Source organism: Zootoca vivipara, chromosome 5, assembly GCF_963506605.1.
Source record: "Zootoca vivipara chromosome 5, rZooViv1.1, whole genome shotgun sequence".
Lineage (NCBI taxonomy): Eukaryota > Metazoa > Chordata > Lepidosauria > Squamata > Lacertidae > Zootoca > Zootoca vivipara.
This window is the reverse complement of record NC_083280.1, coordinates 65713726-65732437: the sequence shown is the minus strand read 5'-3', so window position 1 is coordinate 65732437 and position 18712 is coordinate 65713726. Positions and strand designations below refer to the sequence as shown.

The window sequence follows — 18712 nt, the reverse complement described above, 5'->3', positions numbered from 1 at the left end:
CCTGCAGTTTGTAGCTGGAGCGAGGCGCGTGGCTTTGGGGGTGCGAGGGGGTGGCAATACCCCACCACGTAACGACCCATGCGACGCCACGCCCACCCGGGTGCATGGCAATTTGCTGCCCCGGGTGTCACCATGCCTCGCTACGCCCCTGTCTGCTAGCTAGGGATGATGGGAGTGTTGGGTTTATATTCCTCCACTGTACAGTCACAATGCAGTCACAATGCAGATTCTGTTATGCATTCTAGCAAAAGACTGTTGGATCATGGGAACGGATGTGATGCTATATTCTGTTTCCATTTTTTGTTTTTCTTCTTCGGACTTCTCTCAGCGAGAGAAGACATGCTTTCCTTTGTTCTGACTTTTACGTAGTAATAAAAGTAGCTTAATAGCACAAACCTCTGTCTCACTCCATTGTGTTTACTCTGCAAGATTTATTTATATGTGCCCGGTGTCAACAACAAGGCATGGGTCATCAAGACGTCTGGGAGAGAGAAAGGCTGTTTTCATTCCTGTGTGATGCCTGGGGGGTCGTTCCTGCCCCACGCCTGGTTCCCGACAGGGAGTTGTAGTCCAAAATCAGCTGGAGACCCAAGTTTGGGAAACACTGACATAAATCATCTTGGGATTTCTTTTTCTTAGTGCTTTTCTTCTAGTTAAAAGGTTCTGGTACTACGTACCCTTGAGTACCCCCAAGGGGGGGAACCCACTGCTTTCTACCTTACTCTTGTGTTGTCGGTCAGAGGAGAAAACAAATTTAATTAGTTGTTTCCTGGGTTTCTTCAATCTTCTGCAGGAAAAAATGGCTGATCACACACCAGGCAGCAAATATTTCTCAGGTTACCTTTCTAATAAATATCAGGAAATACGATTTATTCTGTCAATAATGTTGCAAATCTCTGTTGTTCAGTCTTCTGTCTGTCCTGGCTCCCTTGGAGAAATTTCTATATTCTTTTGAAAACCTGGCATCATCACATGTTTTATCCCTAGACAACATTCCCTGCCTATAAGATAGAAGATATACAAATACCAATTACATTATGGACTAGAAGGCAAGACTTGCTTGCACACCCATCGGGTGTAGAATTATTGTGCTCATTATTTAGTAACATCATTTATGCAAAGCATATTCCCGAATGGAACCACCTAGATTTTATCTGGGAAATTGATGCAACTGAGCGCATGTTTATGGAGATCATAGAGATAATGAGGAAGTATCCATAGTGCTCATCACTGATGTTCGGAAGTCTTAGTGAAGGAGGACATGTACACAGAGATCATGGATAAATCAATTAGAACTGCTGTAATTGAGTTGACAATTGAGGTGGTGCTAAAATATTCATATTCTTATTCAGCCTCTTTCGCAACCTCTTTTCTTTGCAATACCTTTGTAATTTGGCAAGCGTTTAATAAGACTGTGAGCTGAGAGATATTTAGTTAGATGTTTTCCATTGGCGCAACTAAGTTGTTGTAACATGTTACATATATGGCAAAACAGCACAGTGCTTCCCAAACTTGGGTTGCCTGCTGTTTTTTGGACTACAGTTCCCCTCATCCCTGATCACTGGGTTCTGCTAGCTAGGGATAATGGGAGTTGTAGTACAGCTATAGATGGGAAGATGTATCTGTTTGACATTTGAAATGCACTGGGAGGGGAAAAAATCCAAACAGCACAATCTAAATCTCTGGGCATCTAAAATTGCTCACTTATTGGCTCTTTCAGTCTTCCGGAGAAAAGAATGCCCTGTCAACACAGCTAGCAGCAAATACTTCCCAGATTATCTTTTAATAAATATTGAAAAGAAAATGATAGGTACTATTATCATCTTGTATGTAGATCTCTGCTGTTCAGTCTTCTGTCTACTTTCAACCTATCAACCACCCTGTCTGAATTCCCTCTTCCTTTTTCACCCTACTTCCCGGGTCCCTAGTGTGGCTTTGCTTCTACTGGGAGCGGGAACAGCACAATGTAGAAGAGACAGGGATACCCTGGTTCCCAAGCTTTCTGCTCCTGCCAAGGCGTGCCCACACAGCCCTTTGCTCTGCCACTTATGATGCCCATGTCATAAATTGGCAGCTCTTTTCTAATTCTATGTAGTTGAGAATGTACACCTTGTGTAATAATAATAATAATACAAAACAGATCTTTACTGATTAATCTGTTTCCAGTTGCAACTGCTACAGATAGTATACATCAAATAAATAGTATTGTTCATACTCTTTACAAACATACTTTGGTACAGGGGAATGAAAATAATGAATAGCTCTTAATGTTCATAATGTTAACCGTGTGCTTCTGGTCAAGTCACATTAGCTATTCATACGGAGTGGCAGATTTTAACACAGTCCATCTATGCTGTATAAACTTGGTAGCTGCTATAAACATGAGGTTACTATAACATGTCGGTGCTGTGGGACTTATTATTGCCCTCATAGATTCCTCCCCTGACCAGGGCTTGACAACATCACATTATGGCCTAAGTATCCTTCCTTAACATGTTTTCTATGTTGGTGAACTTTAATCTTCTTGCTATGTCAAGTGGAGTCTCTCCTTCCTGAAAAAAAGAGAGGTAAAATAAGCAATGATAAAGATAATTCAAGACCCTACTCTCTCTCTCTCTCTCTCTCTCTCTCTCTCTCTCTTTGTGTGTGTGTGTGTGTGTGTGTGTGTGTGTGTTAATAGATATTGCTGGGCAACAGGGCTAATCTTTGAATATGGCTTCTTGTGTGCAATACAATTCCTTCAGATTAGGGATGGAAATATCTGCCCGTTTCAGTTGAATGCTTTTAGATGGTATAAATTAAATTAGAATGCCCAAGGGTTGAGATTGTTTGCAAGATGTAAATCAGGGATGAGAAACATAAAGCTCTCCAGATATTGTTGGACGTCAAGCTGCATGGCCAATAGATAGGACTCAGGCGTGATGGGAGTCCAACAACAAGCGATAGGCCGTAGCTCCCCATACCTGATGTATGGGGAACTATACAAACATCAAGGCTTCCCTCAATCAATTAGATGAGAAACAAATGATGAACAGCCTAGGTCTTCCAGACGGACAAAACACTGCTGGCCTTCTTTCTAGAAATGGACAACTGCTTGGTAGAACAGGTTCTCCCTCAACAATAGTTGACACCATCCAGAAGAGAGGATGAACCAGAAGCCAAGTCAAAGTCAGTCAAAACAATAGCTGTTTTAAGCTCTGACTTTCTTACCTTGTCCTTTATAGAGAGATCAGAACCTGCTCCTACAAGTAGAGGAACGATGGATGGGTTCTTCATTTCACAGGCATAGTGGAGTGCTGTCCTTCCTGACTGAAAAGAACCAAACAATTTCCCTTGGAAAGATATGCATTATTATAGAAGCAGAAGTTTCAGGCATGTCCTAATGCTTCACTGTTAATGCATCCTTTATTTCTAGCGGAAAGGGGAGCTGTGAGCCTTGTAACTTCGTAGCTGTGTCATGCTTCTAATAATTTGCTCTCTCTCCCCCACCCACCCACAATAAACCCCAAACAGTTTACTCCTACCTCTGCAGTTTCCCCCTGTGTCAAAGTTTAACCATCAGCTTTCTTAGGACATGGGCCTGTCCTCTTACACTTTCTAAAACAACTTGCACCCTGATGGAACGCTGGTGATGATTAGGAATGGATGTTGCTGTCCTACAACTAGTAAGTGAGGGCTGCTGAAACAGAGTACTGTGCCACAAGTGCTATGGAAAACAAATGATTTATATTAACAGCCTCTGTGAGTCCAAACTACACATTTGCAGAGGATGCCCCATGTTTGTTTTCTGGATATCCCCCCTCTTCCTCTTCCTTGGGTATGGTTATACTTTTGGCCTCCACAGTTGCTTATGGACACACTGTTAAGACCATATCCATGGAAGGCAATCTTACTCAGCTACAAGTGATTGCCAAAAAAGAAGATGATTTTTTTGACCACTCCCAATGCAAAAAGCTGGGGATCCCACTATATCATTGTCCTAGAACCTTCCAAGCATAAATATGTCCACTTACATCATCTGTAGCATTAACATCAACACCAGCTCTAAGTAGCATCTTGATAAGATTTTCATTCTGCTTACTTCTGGATACCTGTTCAACAGATGGGCAATGGGACATTGTTAGAATAACAGTTTATATTCACAATGAGAAAACTCTCATACTGAGTTGTCCAACAATGAAAACTTACTTCTATTCATGATGTGGAACTTTTTAAATATTTTATCGGCAAGATTGTATCAAAATGTTTGTTTTCCCCTAGCCTTCACCATTGAAATAAGCACTTACTTAGTGAATGCAGTCTGTAGCGCGCAATGTAAATTAGTCTGATGCTAAATTCACATGCCACCATTCTATGCATGTGGGCTCCATTCATTTCTATGTAATTTACTTGCAGTTACAAGAACACACTACATCACAAGAACACACTACTTCTGTGTGAGAAGCATGTACATTTCTTTTCTTCTTTTTTTAATGTCATGTGCATACCTATTTGCTAGGAAGCTGTAATTGGCTTTGTGGCTTTCTAGTATGCATAGTCAACTATAGAAAACAAGAAGTTCTATTGTCACATGTGACAATCACTCAAGGGCTATGGGTGCATACTGGCTTTTGGAAATATTTGAAGGGGCCCTGGTATGCCAAGGATGAGGGTCACTTATATCAAGGTTGGTATCTTTGGCACACAAGCCAAGGTTGATATCTAATGGCTACAAAAAAAATACTTTCTGTTCTCAGAGTGAGACAATGGGATTACCCAGTTGAGTTGAGTTGATTTGCTTTTTAGAGTAAGGCAGCACAAGTAATAGATGGGCCCATAAAGTATGTTGTGAAAGAAAATATGTCCAGAAAATGGGGTGTGGGGCCAGTGAGGAACTTTGGCACCTCAAGTTTCAGTGGCACCATGTGTGATGCCACAATCCAGCGTCCTGCCTCTCACCTTCTATTGGATGTCATAATTGTGGCAGCCCAGAAGGTCTGTGCCTGGTGCGACCAAACCAGTCATGCTGCCCTAAATTTGCCAATATATTCCAGCTTTTACCAACCTGCTGTCCTCTAGATATTTTGGACTACAACTCTCATCAATCCCAGACAGGGTGGCCATGCTGTTTGAATGTCATCAGGTTGGTGAAGCTTTGTGAAGGCTGGTATATAAAGATGCTATTTTCATTCTTTTGCTGAACTTACCATGAGCAGATACCCAAGAAGCATAACAGGCATTAAGATGATAATGAGCAGGTAGTCAAGGAAGCCGAACCGTTTTTTGACAGCGTAATGTAAACATGTTCGTTCTTTCTAGAGAGAAACAGAAGAACTCGTATTATATTGGGCAAAGAGCTCCAATTCCCTTCCACTTTATACACAGAGCATGTTAGACATATTTGGGGCACATTTTCCTTCTTTTTCTCTATTAGAAATTGCCTATGAGATTAAGAGTCTCATACTCTCCATGTGAAAATAAAGGACAATATTCATATATTATGCAGCAATCAGTGAGCAAATGGAGCCTAGTTGGTGATGCTTAACAAATGTTCACTTATGCCTCATGGTTGTTAAACACTGGGGCAGAGGAGGGAGATACTTCCCCAAGTTCTGGGCTCCATTTTTGTATAAGACTTCCCTCCAAAAAGAATTCTGATGAATCTTTAGATACATCCATCTGCCAGGTCCCCACCACCCACCCCGCCTTCTGTTATAGGGGGAAAGCACACAAAGAGAGGAAGTTTCGGTTTTCTTTTTCCAAACACAGAGGACACATAATTTCTCAAACAATTTGGAATATCCTTAGAACACAAGGTAAAGATAAGGAGGTGATCAGTGCCTCTTTGTGAGAGGGGTGGTCCCTGCCTGTTTGAAGGAGGCAGTAGTAAAACCACTCCTTCAGAAACCTTCCCAGGATTCAGAAAACCTAACTAACTACCAGCCAGTTGCTAATCTCCCATTCCTGAGCAAGGTTCTGGAGTGAGTGGTCGCAGACACTTTGGGAAGTAACTGATTTTCTAGATCCATTTCAGTTGGGGTTTAGGCCCAGTTTTGGCACAGAAACTGCTTTGGTTGCCCTGTATGATGACCTCTGTTGAGAAAGAGACAAGGGAAACATGTCCCTGTTAATTCTTCTCAATCGCTCAGCGGCTTTCGCTACCATCAACCATGATATCCTTCTGGAGCAACTCTCCAAACTAGGGGTGGGTGGCACCGCTTTGCAGTGGTTCCAGTCCTACTTGGATGGTCAATCCCAGAGGGTGTTGCTTGGGGAATGCTTTTCAGCCCCATGGAACCTTCAATGTGGGGTTCTACAAGGCTCAATCCTATCCCCTATGTTGTTTAACATCTTCATGAAACCGCTGGGTGGGGTTATCCAGAGGTTTGAAGTATGTTGTCAGCAGTATGCTGATGACACTCAGCTCTATTTTCCCTTTACATCTGCAGGTGAGGCAGTGGAAGTTCTGGACCAGTGTCTTGCCTCTGTACTGGACTGAATGAGAGCCAACAAACTGAAACTCAATCCAGATAAGACTGAGGCACTCTTAGTGGGTGGTCCCCTAGACAAGGTGGGTGGGAGGTCGCCTGCTCTTGATGGGGTTACACTTCCTCTGAAGGAGCAGGTTCATAGCTTGGGGGTACTTCTGGATCCTTTGTTGTCGCTCGAGGCTCAGGTGGCCTCAGTGGCCTGGACTGCCTTCCATCAGCTTCGGCTGGTGGCCCAGCTATGCCCCTATCTGGCCAGGGGTAGCCTAACTACTGTTGTCTATGCTCTGGTAACCTCAAGGTTAGATTACTGCAATGCATTATACGTGGGACTCCCTCTGAAGACAGTTCAGAAACTAGTGCCGAATTCAGAGGCCACGTTGCTCACCAGAGCAAGATGGTTTGAACATATTACACGGATCCTGGTCTGACTGCACTGGCTACCAATTAGTTTCCAGGCCCAATTCATTGTGCTGGTTTTGACCTATAAAGCCTTAAACCAGGCATCCCCAAACTGCAGCCCTCCAGATGTTTTGGCCTACAACTCCCATGATCCCTAGCAAACAGAACCAGTGGTCAGGGATGATGGGAATTGTAGTCCAAAAACATCTGGAGGGCCGAAGTTTGGGGGTGCCTGCCTTAAACGGTACAGGACTGCAATACTTCAAGGACTGCCTCTTTCCATATGAACCTACCTGGACTCTGAGATCGTCTTCTGAGACCCTTCTTCATGTGCCTCCTACTTGAGAGGTCCGGAGGGTGGCAACACAAGAATGGGCCTTCTCTGCAGTGGCTCCCCATCTGCAGAATGCTCTCTCCAGGGAAGTTCGCCTGGTGCCTTCATTATACACCTTTAGGCGCCAGGCCTTTGGTTGATTTAATTGACATCCTATGCCCTTTTAAAATGTAGCTCTTTTTGGGGGGGGGGTGTTATTGGGTTGCTTTTGTTATTTTGATGATATATTTTGCGGGTTTATATTTGATATTTTATACATGAATAAGAACTGTGCACGTGGGAAAGATTTTGCTGAGATATACCTTCTTAAAACCAAATGTCTAAGCTGTGTCTGAGCATAAAAAAATTATTTATGGGAAAAGTGAATAACAGCATCTATCTTTTCTGGATATTTGAGGATGTTAAGCTAATCAAATAATGAGTGAGAAACATACCCCCTCCACTTCAAGGTATAGATCCCATTATGACTTTAGTAACATAAAAGAAGACCTCATTGGGTATACATCTGCTGAGACTTGCCTTATTTTTTATGTTTACATCAGCATTCATTTTCAGAAGATAACTGACAATTCTGTTGTGTCCCTTTTTGCAGGCACAAATCAATGGTGTGTCTCCTCCAAAGCTGTCCTGGATGTTCAAATAATTGCTGTCTTGTTCCAGAAGGAGCTGCAGTTCACTGAAGTCATTATTATAAGCTGCCTGACAGATGGGCTGCAGAAGAAGAAGAGGTGGGAAATGAAGACAGTTCAACAAAGTGTCTTAGGTTAACAAACTTTTCTGATAGCCTTAGACTTGGGGTGTTTGGCTGACTAGACATGAGCATGCAGAGAGCTTTCCATCTACCCTGACCAGATTACCACATAACCGCACACCTAGATCCTTCATAGAATTGTAGGCTTGGAAGGAACCCTGAGGGTCCAGCCCCTTGCAATGCAGGAACCTCAACTAGATCACCCATGACAAATGATCATCCAGCCTCCTCTTAAAAATCTCCGAGGAAGGAGAGTCCATCATCGTGGATGTAGCTGTGTAAGATTTCCAACATGGCCAAGCTTAAAAGGAGTCTGGGTGTGCAGCAGAGTAGACAAATGAACACTTCACTGGCAGCTTCACTACAGTGTGACAAAAATGGTAAAAGATCCCTGGATGGTTAAGTTCAGTCAAAGGTGACTGTGGGCTGCAACGCTGATCTCGCCTTCAGGCCAAGGGAGCCAGTGTTTGTCTAGAGACAGCTTTCTGAGTCATGTGACCAGCATGAGGTAACCACTTCTGGTGCAATGGAACACCGTGATGGGAACCAGAGCCCATGGAAATGCAGTTTACCTTCCCACTGCAGCGATACCTATTTATCTACTTGCACGGGCATACTTTTGAACTACTACGGTAGGTTGGCAGGAGCTGGGACAGAGCAATGGGAGCTCTCCCCATCACGTGGATTCTAACCTCCGACCTTCTGGTCTGATCGGCAAGCTCAAGAGGCTCAGTGGTTTAGATCACAGTGCCACAGTGTAAACTGCCCCACATGAAAGAAAATTGTTACAGAGCATACACCCTTACCACTAAATACCCTTACCACCACATAAGTTTTCGGAATGGAAGAAAACTTAAATATAGCAGAGTTGAGAGCAAAACCAGATGGGAAACTGCTACCTTGGATTGCATAATCAACGCAAGTAAAGCAAAAACACAAATGCAACCCCACTACCACTTCTTGATAGAAATGTTTGGGCTAGATCTGCCCACATAGTTTAACTTGCAGTTGCAATTGAAATCCACAGAGTGGGGCCAGCAGATTACTCTTTATAGCCTCCGTTCAAAGGAAAACTGCCATAGTCGCAGCTCATTTGTGGAGAATGTGTCAGACTTGTTTCCTTCTGAATTCCTGTTTCAACAGCAATGCCTAACTCAAAAACAAATTGAGTTTTGCTTTTTGTGTCTGCCAAGGTTGTACACTGTACATTTAAAGCACATGTGCATATATTTTGTACATTCTCTGGTCTTTAGACATAATCCTCAACAGTGTTAACGGAAATCTGAGGGCTCCCTTGGACAAAACAAGACTCCAGCCAAGAATATCAGAGCAAAACAGCAGCCAGTAAGCTTGGTCTTCATTAAAGAAAAATACTGTCACGACAGGACCCCCACCTGCAACAAGGTGAAGCAAGATGGAGACCCAGAACAAAAGAGAACCTCCACTTTTATCAGTTTTCCCATCACCAAGAAACACCCCCAAAATACATCATTCCTACATCACAGCTACGTAATCAATACCTCACAAAAAGGGAGGGTTCAAGGTAGAAATCTGACCACCTTTGACATCTCTCCTATTCTCACCCCTCCCAGGTGTGAATTCCTAAACACAAAGAGAAACTGACGGTTTCCTAAGAGTTGATCATTGTCTTTTGTCCGGAGGAGTCTTCCATTGTGAATGAGATGGCTAGCAGTCTGGCACCATTGATGGGGAAATGTCCAGTTGGCAGAGCCTCCTGCCTACTTGTCATAAGGTTTAGAGGATTATGGCTCCCAAGTCCCCCTTTCGATAGTCATGTGGAAATGTGTGTGTCTGATTCAGTGGGGTGGGGGTGGGGAATTCCTACAACAACAGTTAATAGTAATAAACAAACAAACAACAACAATTTTGTTATTTATACCCCTTCAATCTGGCTGGGTTTCCCCAGCCACTCTGGGCTGCTTCCCGCACATATAAAAACATAATAAAACTCAAAACGTCAAAAACTTCCCAATACAGGAGTGCTTTCAGATGTCTTCTAAAAGTTGTATAGTTCTTTATCTCCTTGACATCTGGTGGGAGGGCATTCCACATGAGGTACACAGTAATATTTATCCTTTGTTCCTGTTGCTTAGCATGGAGGAGTCTGTGGTGTCTTTATGAAATATGGCTTATTTTGTAAAGACTCCACATTTACATGTATTTACACCTGAGTTTTGAGGGAGGAAGTGCAGGATAATCTGAGTACCATAAAATCAGGTGATACTGTATACTCAACTCCTATAAAGCAAAATATAAAGCAAAATCCTCCCACCCTGCCTAATGTTTCTAAGTGAGGAGAAGCTAAAGGGAGAGAGTCATGTGGCATTCAAAACTGCAGTCACCGTTTAAATCCACAGAGTGGTGCTAGCAGATTCGTCACCATTGGCTCAATCCAAAGGAAACCTGCAGGAATCACAGCTGAAACACCCGACACTGAAACATCCCACCTGCTTCCTTGTTCACCTTGCAGACAAGAATTCTGGCACCCATGTGGCACCTGAAACAGACCTTTGTATTTAGCAGCAGGAAGAGGAGGAGTGCTGTGGCATCTTACAGACAAACTAGTTTATCATTAACTTCCAGAAGCAGTAAGCAGACTGGGAAAGTAGTGAGAGAATGCATACTATATACTGAATTCAGATGGACTGGATTCAAAAGCCACCTGAGCTCACCATGCAAGCACAAAAACCATACATGTGGAAGTCTGGAGAAAGAAGAATTGAGAGTAGCTCAGGGACTGGGGGCTGCAGTAGCAGAATCAGTCTATTTTTTGTCTCTCTCGCTTTTTATTATTATTTATTATTTATACCCTGCCCATCTGGCTGGGTTTCCCCCGCCACTCTGGGCGGCTCCCAACAAATACCAAAATACATTAAAATATCACAGATTAAAAACTTCCCTAAACAGGGCTGCCTTTAGGTGTTTTCTAAATGTCAGGTAGTTGTTTATCTCCTTGTCCTCCAATGGAAGGGCATTCCACAGGGCGGGCGCCACTACCGAGAAGGCCCCCTGCCTGGTTCCCTGTAGCTTTGCTTCTCTCAGTGAGGGAACCACCAGAAGGCCCTCGGCACTGGACCTCAGTGTCTGGGCTGAACAATGGGGGTGGAGATGCTCCTTCAGGTATACAGGACCGAGGCCGTTTAGGGCTTTAAAGGTCAGCACCAACACTTTGAATTGTGCTCAGAAACATACTGGGAGCCAATGTAGGTCTCTTAGGACCGGTGTTATGTGGTCTCGGCGGCCGCTCCCAGTCACCAGTCTAGCTGCCGCATTCTGGATTAATTGCAGTTTCCGGGTCACCTTCAAAGGTAGCCTGACATAGAGCACATTGCAGTAGTCCAAGCGGGAGATAACTAGAGCATGCACCACTCTGGTGAGACAGTCTGTGGGCAGGTAGGGACTCAGCCTGCATACCAGATGGAGCTGGTAGACAGCCGCCCTGGACACAGAATTGACCTGAGCCTCCATGGACAGCTGTGAGTCCAAAATGACTCCTAGGCTGTGCACCTGGTCCTTCAAGGGCACAATTACCCCATTCAGGACCAGGGAGTCCCCCACCCCCGCCCACCCCCTGTCCCCCCCAAAACAGTACTTCTGTCTTGTCAGAATTCAGCCTCCATCCTCCAACTGCCTCCAGAAACTCACACAGGACATTCACTGCCTTCACTGGTTCTGATTTAAAAGAGAGCCTCTGCCCTGCCCTGTATTAAGCTGTGACATATTTTTACAAATACATTAAAGTGTTTATTTAAATCATTGTTCATTTGCAAATGTCTTTTATCTCAAAGCACACATTTCAAAAGAAATTTTGAGATGAAAACTCTATGGGAGACATTTGGTAACTGCAGAACCTCGTGGGGGGGGGCATTCCTGGCTCATTAGTCTGTGACAAGGGTAGACAATGTAGTGCCCCTCCAAATGTAGTGAACTACAACTCCCATCATGCCTTATCATTGGGGCTTCCAGCTGGGGTTGATGGGAGCTGAAGTTCCAAGACAGCAGCAGAGCACTACACTGTCTCAGACTGGAATCAACTGGAAGTCATTTATTCGCTGGCTTTCACAGATCCCACATGTTCCAAATGGGCTAGGAGCTGGGACTCAGGCTTCCTTTCAGAATTTGCAAAGATCAGATTCCCCGATCATCCCTCATCTCCCAAGGTGCTGTTCAGTAACAGCAACAGCAGCACATGTGCAATACAAATTACCCTCAGGTCCAAATCTGGAAGGGCAGCAGGGTTACATCAGAGAAGCAGTAAGGCCTGTGAACCAAAAAGTAGAACAAGACCTTGGGCAACTCAACAAGGCTTGACTGCTGGTCACTGACAAACTATGGAGTCATCTGTCTTCAATCTTATTTGAAGGGAATTTATTAAAAGAGCATTTTTAAAGGATATTTATTACACTACTCTAGGACACGGGTGGCGCTGTGGGTTAAACCACAGAGCCTAGGGCTTACTGATCAGAAGGTCGGCGGTTTGAATCCCCGCAACGGGGTGGGCTCCTGTTGCTTGGTCCCAGCTCCTGCCAACCAAGCAGTTCAAAAGCATGGCAAAGTGCAAGTAGATAAACAGCAGGAAGGTAAACAGTGTTTCCGTGTGCTGCTCTGGTTCGCCAGAAGCGGCTTTGTCATGCTGGCCACATGACCTGGAAGCTGTACACCTGCTCCCTCGGCCAATAACGCAAGGTGAGCACTATTAACCACATGACCTAGCTCAAGGGTGGCTAACCATTTTTTCTTTTTTTCAGTCAAGGGCCACTTTCACTCTTGACAAATCCCCTGGAGCAGGTGTTGCTGCTCCACACAGTTGTATGCACATCTATATGCACACTGCCTCCCTCCTCAGTTGATCCATGGAGTCTGATGATGAGGTGGCTTCCATCCCCCCCACCATCCCCCCCCACAGTCACCAAAATCAGTAGAGTCTTGGTGGGGGTCAGCAACGTTTTCTTGGAGGACCTGGATTACACTAGTCAGAGCTCATACTCTCAAAGTGTCCCTTTTTTCCAGGGACAGTCCCAGATTACAGAAAGCATCCTGGTTTCTAACTGATCCTGGAATGTCCCACTTTTCCTTCAGACATCCCTATTTTCATTAGAGAATTGTTGGAGGGTATATGGCTACGCGAACCCCAAGCCAAGGAGATAAGTAACTATACAACCTTTAGAAGGCATCTGAAGACAGCCCTGTTTGGGGAAGTTTGTTGTTGTTTTTAATAAAAAAATGTTTTCTTATGTTTTTATATATGTTGGAAGCCACCCAGAATGGCTAGGACCACATAGTCAGATGGGTGGGGTATAAGTAATAATAATTTTAATATTTATTATTATTATTATTATTATGGAATGGTATGTCCCTATTTTCATTGGAAAAATGTTGGAGGGTATGAGAGCCAACTTGCAGCTCACTTGGAATCATTTAGCTGCCAGCACTATTCTGCTCTTGGATAGGTTTAAGATTAAAATACAAAAAAGGCCATTCTTATGAACATTTGTCATGGTCACTACTTTATATGCTATAGCAATAGCATGTGATTTAAACACTTTATGTGGGGATGTCCCTACAGAGGCTTCCCAAAATGGCAGTCCATTCGAATGTGACATTGTAGGGCACTGAGGATGCACAACCACTCAGCCTGATAAAGGATAAAGGTGGGGTGGAATATGCAGAGATGGCAAGAATGACTGGGAAAATTAGAAACCAGGAGGACCAAAACTTCAACAAAGAATGGGAGAAAATTATATTATATTTGACAGATCATTGCAAACACTTGAACTCTTTGTCAGGTCTTAAATAACTCTTGTAACGTTAGATAGACTTTGGATATAATGGAGGACAGGAAAATTAGGAGGGCTTATAGTATGCAGTTGAAAAAGTTAACCAAAGAACCCACGAAGGGGCGGAGGGAAGTCTAGAGATTCAAAAGAATCTTGTGTAATTTGTATTATTTGTGATTTTGAGTGTGAATGAATTTGTAAAATCAAATAAAAATTATTATTAAAAAAAAGTGGGGTGAAAAACACAACAGGTGAAGGTCCCAACTACCAAGGAAGAAAAGGGGAAACAGGATGTGGTGAACCAAAATACAGGCAAGGATGAGTCAGCAAAAGATTCGAGAGAATGAGGATGAATGGAAGCTCATGAGAGAGAAGGAGAGCAAAAGGCAGCATGTGAATGAAGTAGGGAAGTCAGACCATTCTGGTGAAAATGGAAAAGGGAGCTGAAATTGCTGCAGTTTGCATGTTCATCTGTGGTCATGAATGGAAATCAGCCAAACAAATTATTTCTAGAAGATGTAATTCTTTTACACACCGTTTTGACATTTCCTTTACATTGAAATCAATGTAAGTTACGTAAGAGGTTATGTAACTTACATTGAATTTCAGGTGGCGAGATGTTGTTGCTGGCATGCATCTGTCTCGAGAGACAATGGAGCGCACCTCCAGGGGTGAAGTCAAACCGCTGTGTTATATAGCAGCACCAAAGTGGACTCCCTGTGACACAAGCCTGGGCAGTGTGTGTGGAGATCCTGGGCTTCCCAGACAAGACCCCCCCCCTCTCAGGCTTGCTGATGTGGTCCAAAGGAAAGCAGAGCAATACATTTGGCACCAGTTTGGCTGCAGGAGTTGCCGGAAGGAGGCATATGAGGTGGCATCCAACTCTGTTAGGACTCCACAAGAAATTTGTATAGGCTTTACTCCTTAGCTTTTTCTTCTCCCAAAGATATCCGGCAAGGCAGCAGAGATTTAGAATCAGAATTTTCCTTCTCCTAGAGGGGCTACCTCCCCAGGTTCAGGAGCCCCATCTGCCCCTCACTTCCCTCTCTAGCACATGCAGAAACTGCCTTCTTGGTTGTTAGTCTTGTCCACTCAATCTGCCAGAACCTGTCTTCACATGCAGGGGAAGTCCCTAGCTCATTGAGTGCTCATTGGCTACCCTCACCTGGTTTAGCTGGCCAGTCAAAGCAGTTTCTTAGATAGTAGATGCTGTCACATGCTGACAGCTTCTAGAATTAATAATAATAAATAATAATAATTTTGTATTATTTATACCCTGCCCATCTGACTGGGTTTCCCCATCCACTCTGGGTGGCGTACAGAATATATAAAACATCAAACATTAAAAACTTCCTAATACAGGGTTTTCCCATCCACTCTGGGTGGCGTACAGAATATATAAAACATCAAACATTAAAAACTTCCTAATACAGGGTTGCCTTCAGATGTCTAGGAGTCACAGGTGAGAGCCGAGTTCAGAGTGGGAACCAAAGGTGGACAAACTACCCAAGAAGGAGCAGGACATGCCCCCCCCCACCAGAGGTACTACCCCTCCCCTAACACTCCATGCACACTGTGAGATGAATAATGTAGTATTTTGTGGAAGCTGAACTGCAGTAGAAAACAGACGGTGCTGACTGTGACAAATACAGGTCAGAATGGAAACTACCTCACATCCCTAGTGTGAAGGTAGAGTCAGAGGCATACATAGGTTCCCTTGCACCCTTGGCAAGCAACTGTATTGGCACAGTCCCCCCCCCCCCCGGGGGGGGATCACTTCACCACAATAGCCACATTAGAAATTCCTACATCTTACATGGCCCAAGTACTCAAAGCATCCAGAGTGAGAGACAGGCAAGGAGGAAGAATGAAAACATTCATATGCCTTTGGGCCATGGTGCAAGAAGGATGGGAAATCTCTCTCGTGTTTGATCTCACTGCAACAGTGGCAGCCCATCACCCAACTCCTATATGTCAAACACTCCATAGTCTCCAGTGGTCTACCTTGCCATTTCAACCACTGCTTAGCTCCTAGCTCTTGTCTAAACTCACAACCTTGCACAGACAACTGGAGACAGATTTCTGGGGTGATTTTTGCACCCTTGCTGAGCCTTCACCCCCAGCAGGGACTAATTTCACCAATCCCTAGGTATGTCTCTGGGTAGAGTGGGAGTCTGACATGAAGGAGAGAATGAATACGAGAGAGCAGAAGTGGGGGAATGGAGGACAGAAAGGGAATGTGTATGTGTGTGTGAGTGTGAAATGGAGAAGGTGGGGTGACAAGCAGAGGCAACAACAACAACAACAACAACAACAACAACAACCCTAGAAAATTAACAAGAAACAGGCCCAAGGCATTGACTAAAAGCACGAATAAGGAGAAATACCATCAGCTGCAATGTATTTAGAGGGGCAAGATTGTAGCTGAACAAAAGTGAAGGGCAAGCATGATCAAAGACGGAGGAAACAGATATGGGAGGAAGGAGTTTTGTAAAGTTGGGAGCAGGAGTCTAAACAAACAGTAAGAGTGGATCTACTGATCAGAAGAGCCCTAACCTCACCAGGTGATTCTGAACATAAGAGACCCACACTGGGGTTCTGAAGGCAGTTGTGACCCACAAGGAAGTAAGGCAGTAATGCCTTATACAGGAACGCATGCATTATTCACCTCCAGTAAAAACAAACCTGGCCTTCTGCCTTTTGCATTGCAATAAAATGTGTGAGTAAAACAAAGAACACAGAGGCTAGATTAAAAAGACCCAGATCACATCCTGAAATGGAATGCTATCCAACCAGACACGACAACTGGCTCACCTGTGTGTAAGACAGAATTCACATTTAACAAGCATTCACATTTTCCCCATGTGCTGTACATTTAGATAATGATCCTTTATAATGTAGAAACAGGTTTTTCTTGAGCAGTGCAGTAGTGCTACACCCCAAAATCACAAACACCAATAAGTTTTTCTCAAATCTGGGATTAAATTTATACGGCTGGGATCTGCAATGAAATATTGCAGTGTATTCTCACGCCCTCTAACAGGAATGCTTCTGTTCAGGGTCCCAGGCAGACAGGCATGTTCTCCTTTAGTATATTACAAGCTGAACGAGGTTCAAGCAAGTCATTTCATTGCTGCTGCTCCCCAGTTTTCTGGTTTTCTTTTCCAAATGATACTCAACATTCCAGGGCTCCTGGACGTCATGGAGTTTACTCAATCCCTGTCACTGAGTTTACTATCTGGGAGGGTTTCCCTCCTCTGATTTTTGTTTTAAACATTTAATGTCCCTTGCATATTTTGGGGTTCTCCAAAGAATGCTGATGCACCATCTGTTGTTTTTCTAATGACTCTCTGTCTATCAGCACTCAACTGTGTAAGTTCATTAATAAGGGGAAAGATTTCTACAAATGTATACAGATAGTTGACGCAAAATTACACGATTGTTTAAATATATAGTTTGGGTTTTTTAAAACCACACTGGATATTTTTTTCTCCTGGTCAAGCGTTATATACATGTTATGAAATAAAATAACTATAATTTATTACAGTTTTTTCTTCTTTTTAAAATGAGGGCAAATTTTGTGTATGTGTGGCTTGTTTCACTAAGGTTCACAGACCAGGACTTGAACTAAGCTACAGGATGGGTCTAATGTGAAGTGGACATGAGGAAAAAGCATTGCCTTTCACCATTTTTTGCACCTCTCATTAACAAACATCTACAGAAATATCCATGTTGAGGACTCTAGGAAAGAATGCCCAGTTCATGCTGTTTTGCTGCCATAAACCACAATAATCCTTCAAATACTTGCCCTTGATATCTGTAATCTAATTTACTGTATGAAAAACTGGTTATTACACTTACTATGATTATGCCTTACGCCTTCAGGTCACTTTTAAAGCTACACTTGAGGAGGTACTTAAATAAGATTTTATAAATCCTTTGAAACAGACCTGCTAGACTTCTGTTGTATTCTAGAAGACTAGGAAACAGCTTACATACCTGCGAGTATAATATCCCCATGGCTTTTTTATATGTTGGGATTCTGGATGGAATCCTCTGCTCCTTAGCAAGCTCTTGACTTTGTATTATCCTTCGATTTGATGAAAATGTAACCTGCAAAGTTCTTCAGCCGAGCACTCTGAGCAAGCAAACAGGCTCAACTATTGTACTCAACTCCCAAGCGCTTCCCACTGTTGGCTGCAAGTTGGTTTTCTTAATCAGTCACACCGAGAGCCAATAGTGTGCTTAGAGGCCCTGCCCAGTGAGGCAGAGGTGAGTGTTGCTTTGCAGAAAGACTCCCACATCTCCGTAGTACAAGTTACAACAGAGAGAAAGTTGGCTCACTCTATCAGTTTGGAAACATGAATTGGAGGTTTCCTTAAAGGAAGCTGTTGAAATAAAAGCAACAGAAACATTGAAAGCGCTTCCAGTTTGTACAATGTGTCTTTAAAGAGGACCAAACTGGCAAAAGAGAATGAAATTGTAAAACCAGAAATGGCAGAATGATTACATTGTTATTTGAGGAGATACAAGCAGCTGCAGACAAAACGTAATGCACATGAATGCCAAACACAAATACACACACACACACACACACACCTGCCCAGGCACTCATTCCAGGATTGTGACTTCTGCAGGAAAATTACCATATTTTTCCATGTATAAGACTAGGTTTTTTCCCTTTTAAAAAAAGTCAAAAATCAGGGGCCATCTTATACATGGATACATCTCTCCCCATTTTCTTAAATCTGAGCCCCCCAAAATAGGGGACGTCTTATACATGGGGGCGTCTTACAGATGGAAAAATACGATATTCAGTGTACTGTGCTAACAGGCATTTTACTTTTAGCCACCTCCATCCTCTCAATATTGTACGTCAGGAATAGCCAATATAGTTCCCTCCAGGTGTTGCTGGAATACAAATCCATCAGCCCCATCCAACATTGATGATGGTTGGGAA

General features: G+C 43.4%; 1 protein-coding gene across 1 annotated transcript; it reads right to left on the bottom strand.

The window, feature by feature from the left end:
- Positions 1-8: 8 nt before the first annotated feature.
- On the bottom strand, positions 9-17930 carry ANKRD22 (ankyrin repeat domain 22). Its single transcript, XM_035138716.2, has 6 exons — positions 17752-17930; positions 7723-7914; positions 5187-5294; positions 4014-4091; positions 3211-3309; positions 9-2552 (listed from the first exon to the last, which is right to left on the bottom strand). Exons 1-6 carry the CDS (start codon positions 17770-17772, stop codon positions 2475-2477), a joined length of 576 nt encoding a protein of 191 aa, XP_034994607.1. The 5' UTR covers positions 17773-17930; the 3' UTR covers positions 9-2474.
- Between the last annotated feature and the right edge of the window lie 782 nt (positions 17931-18712).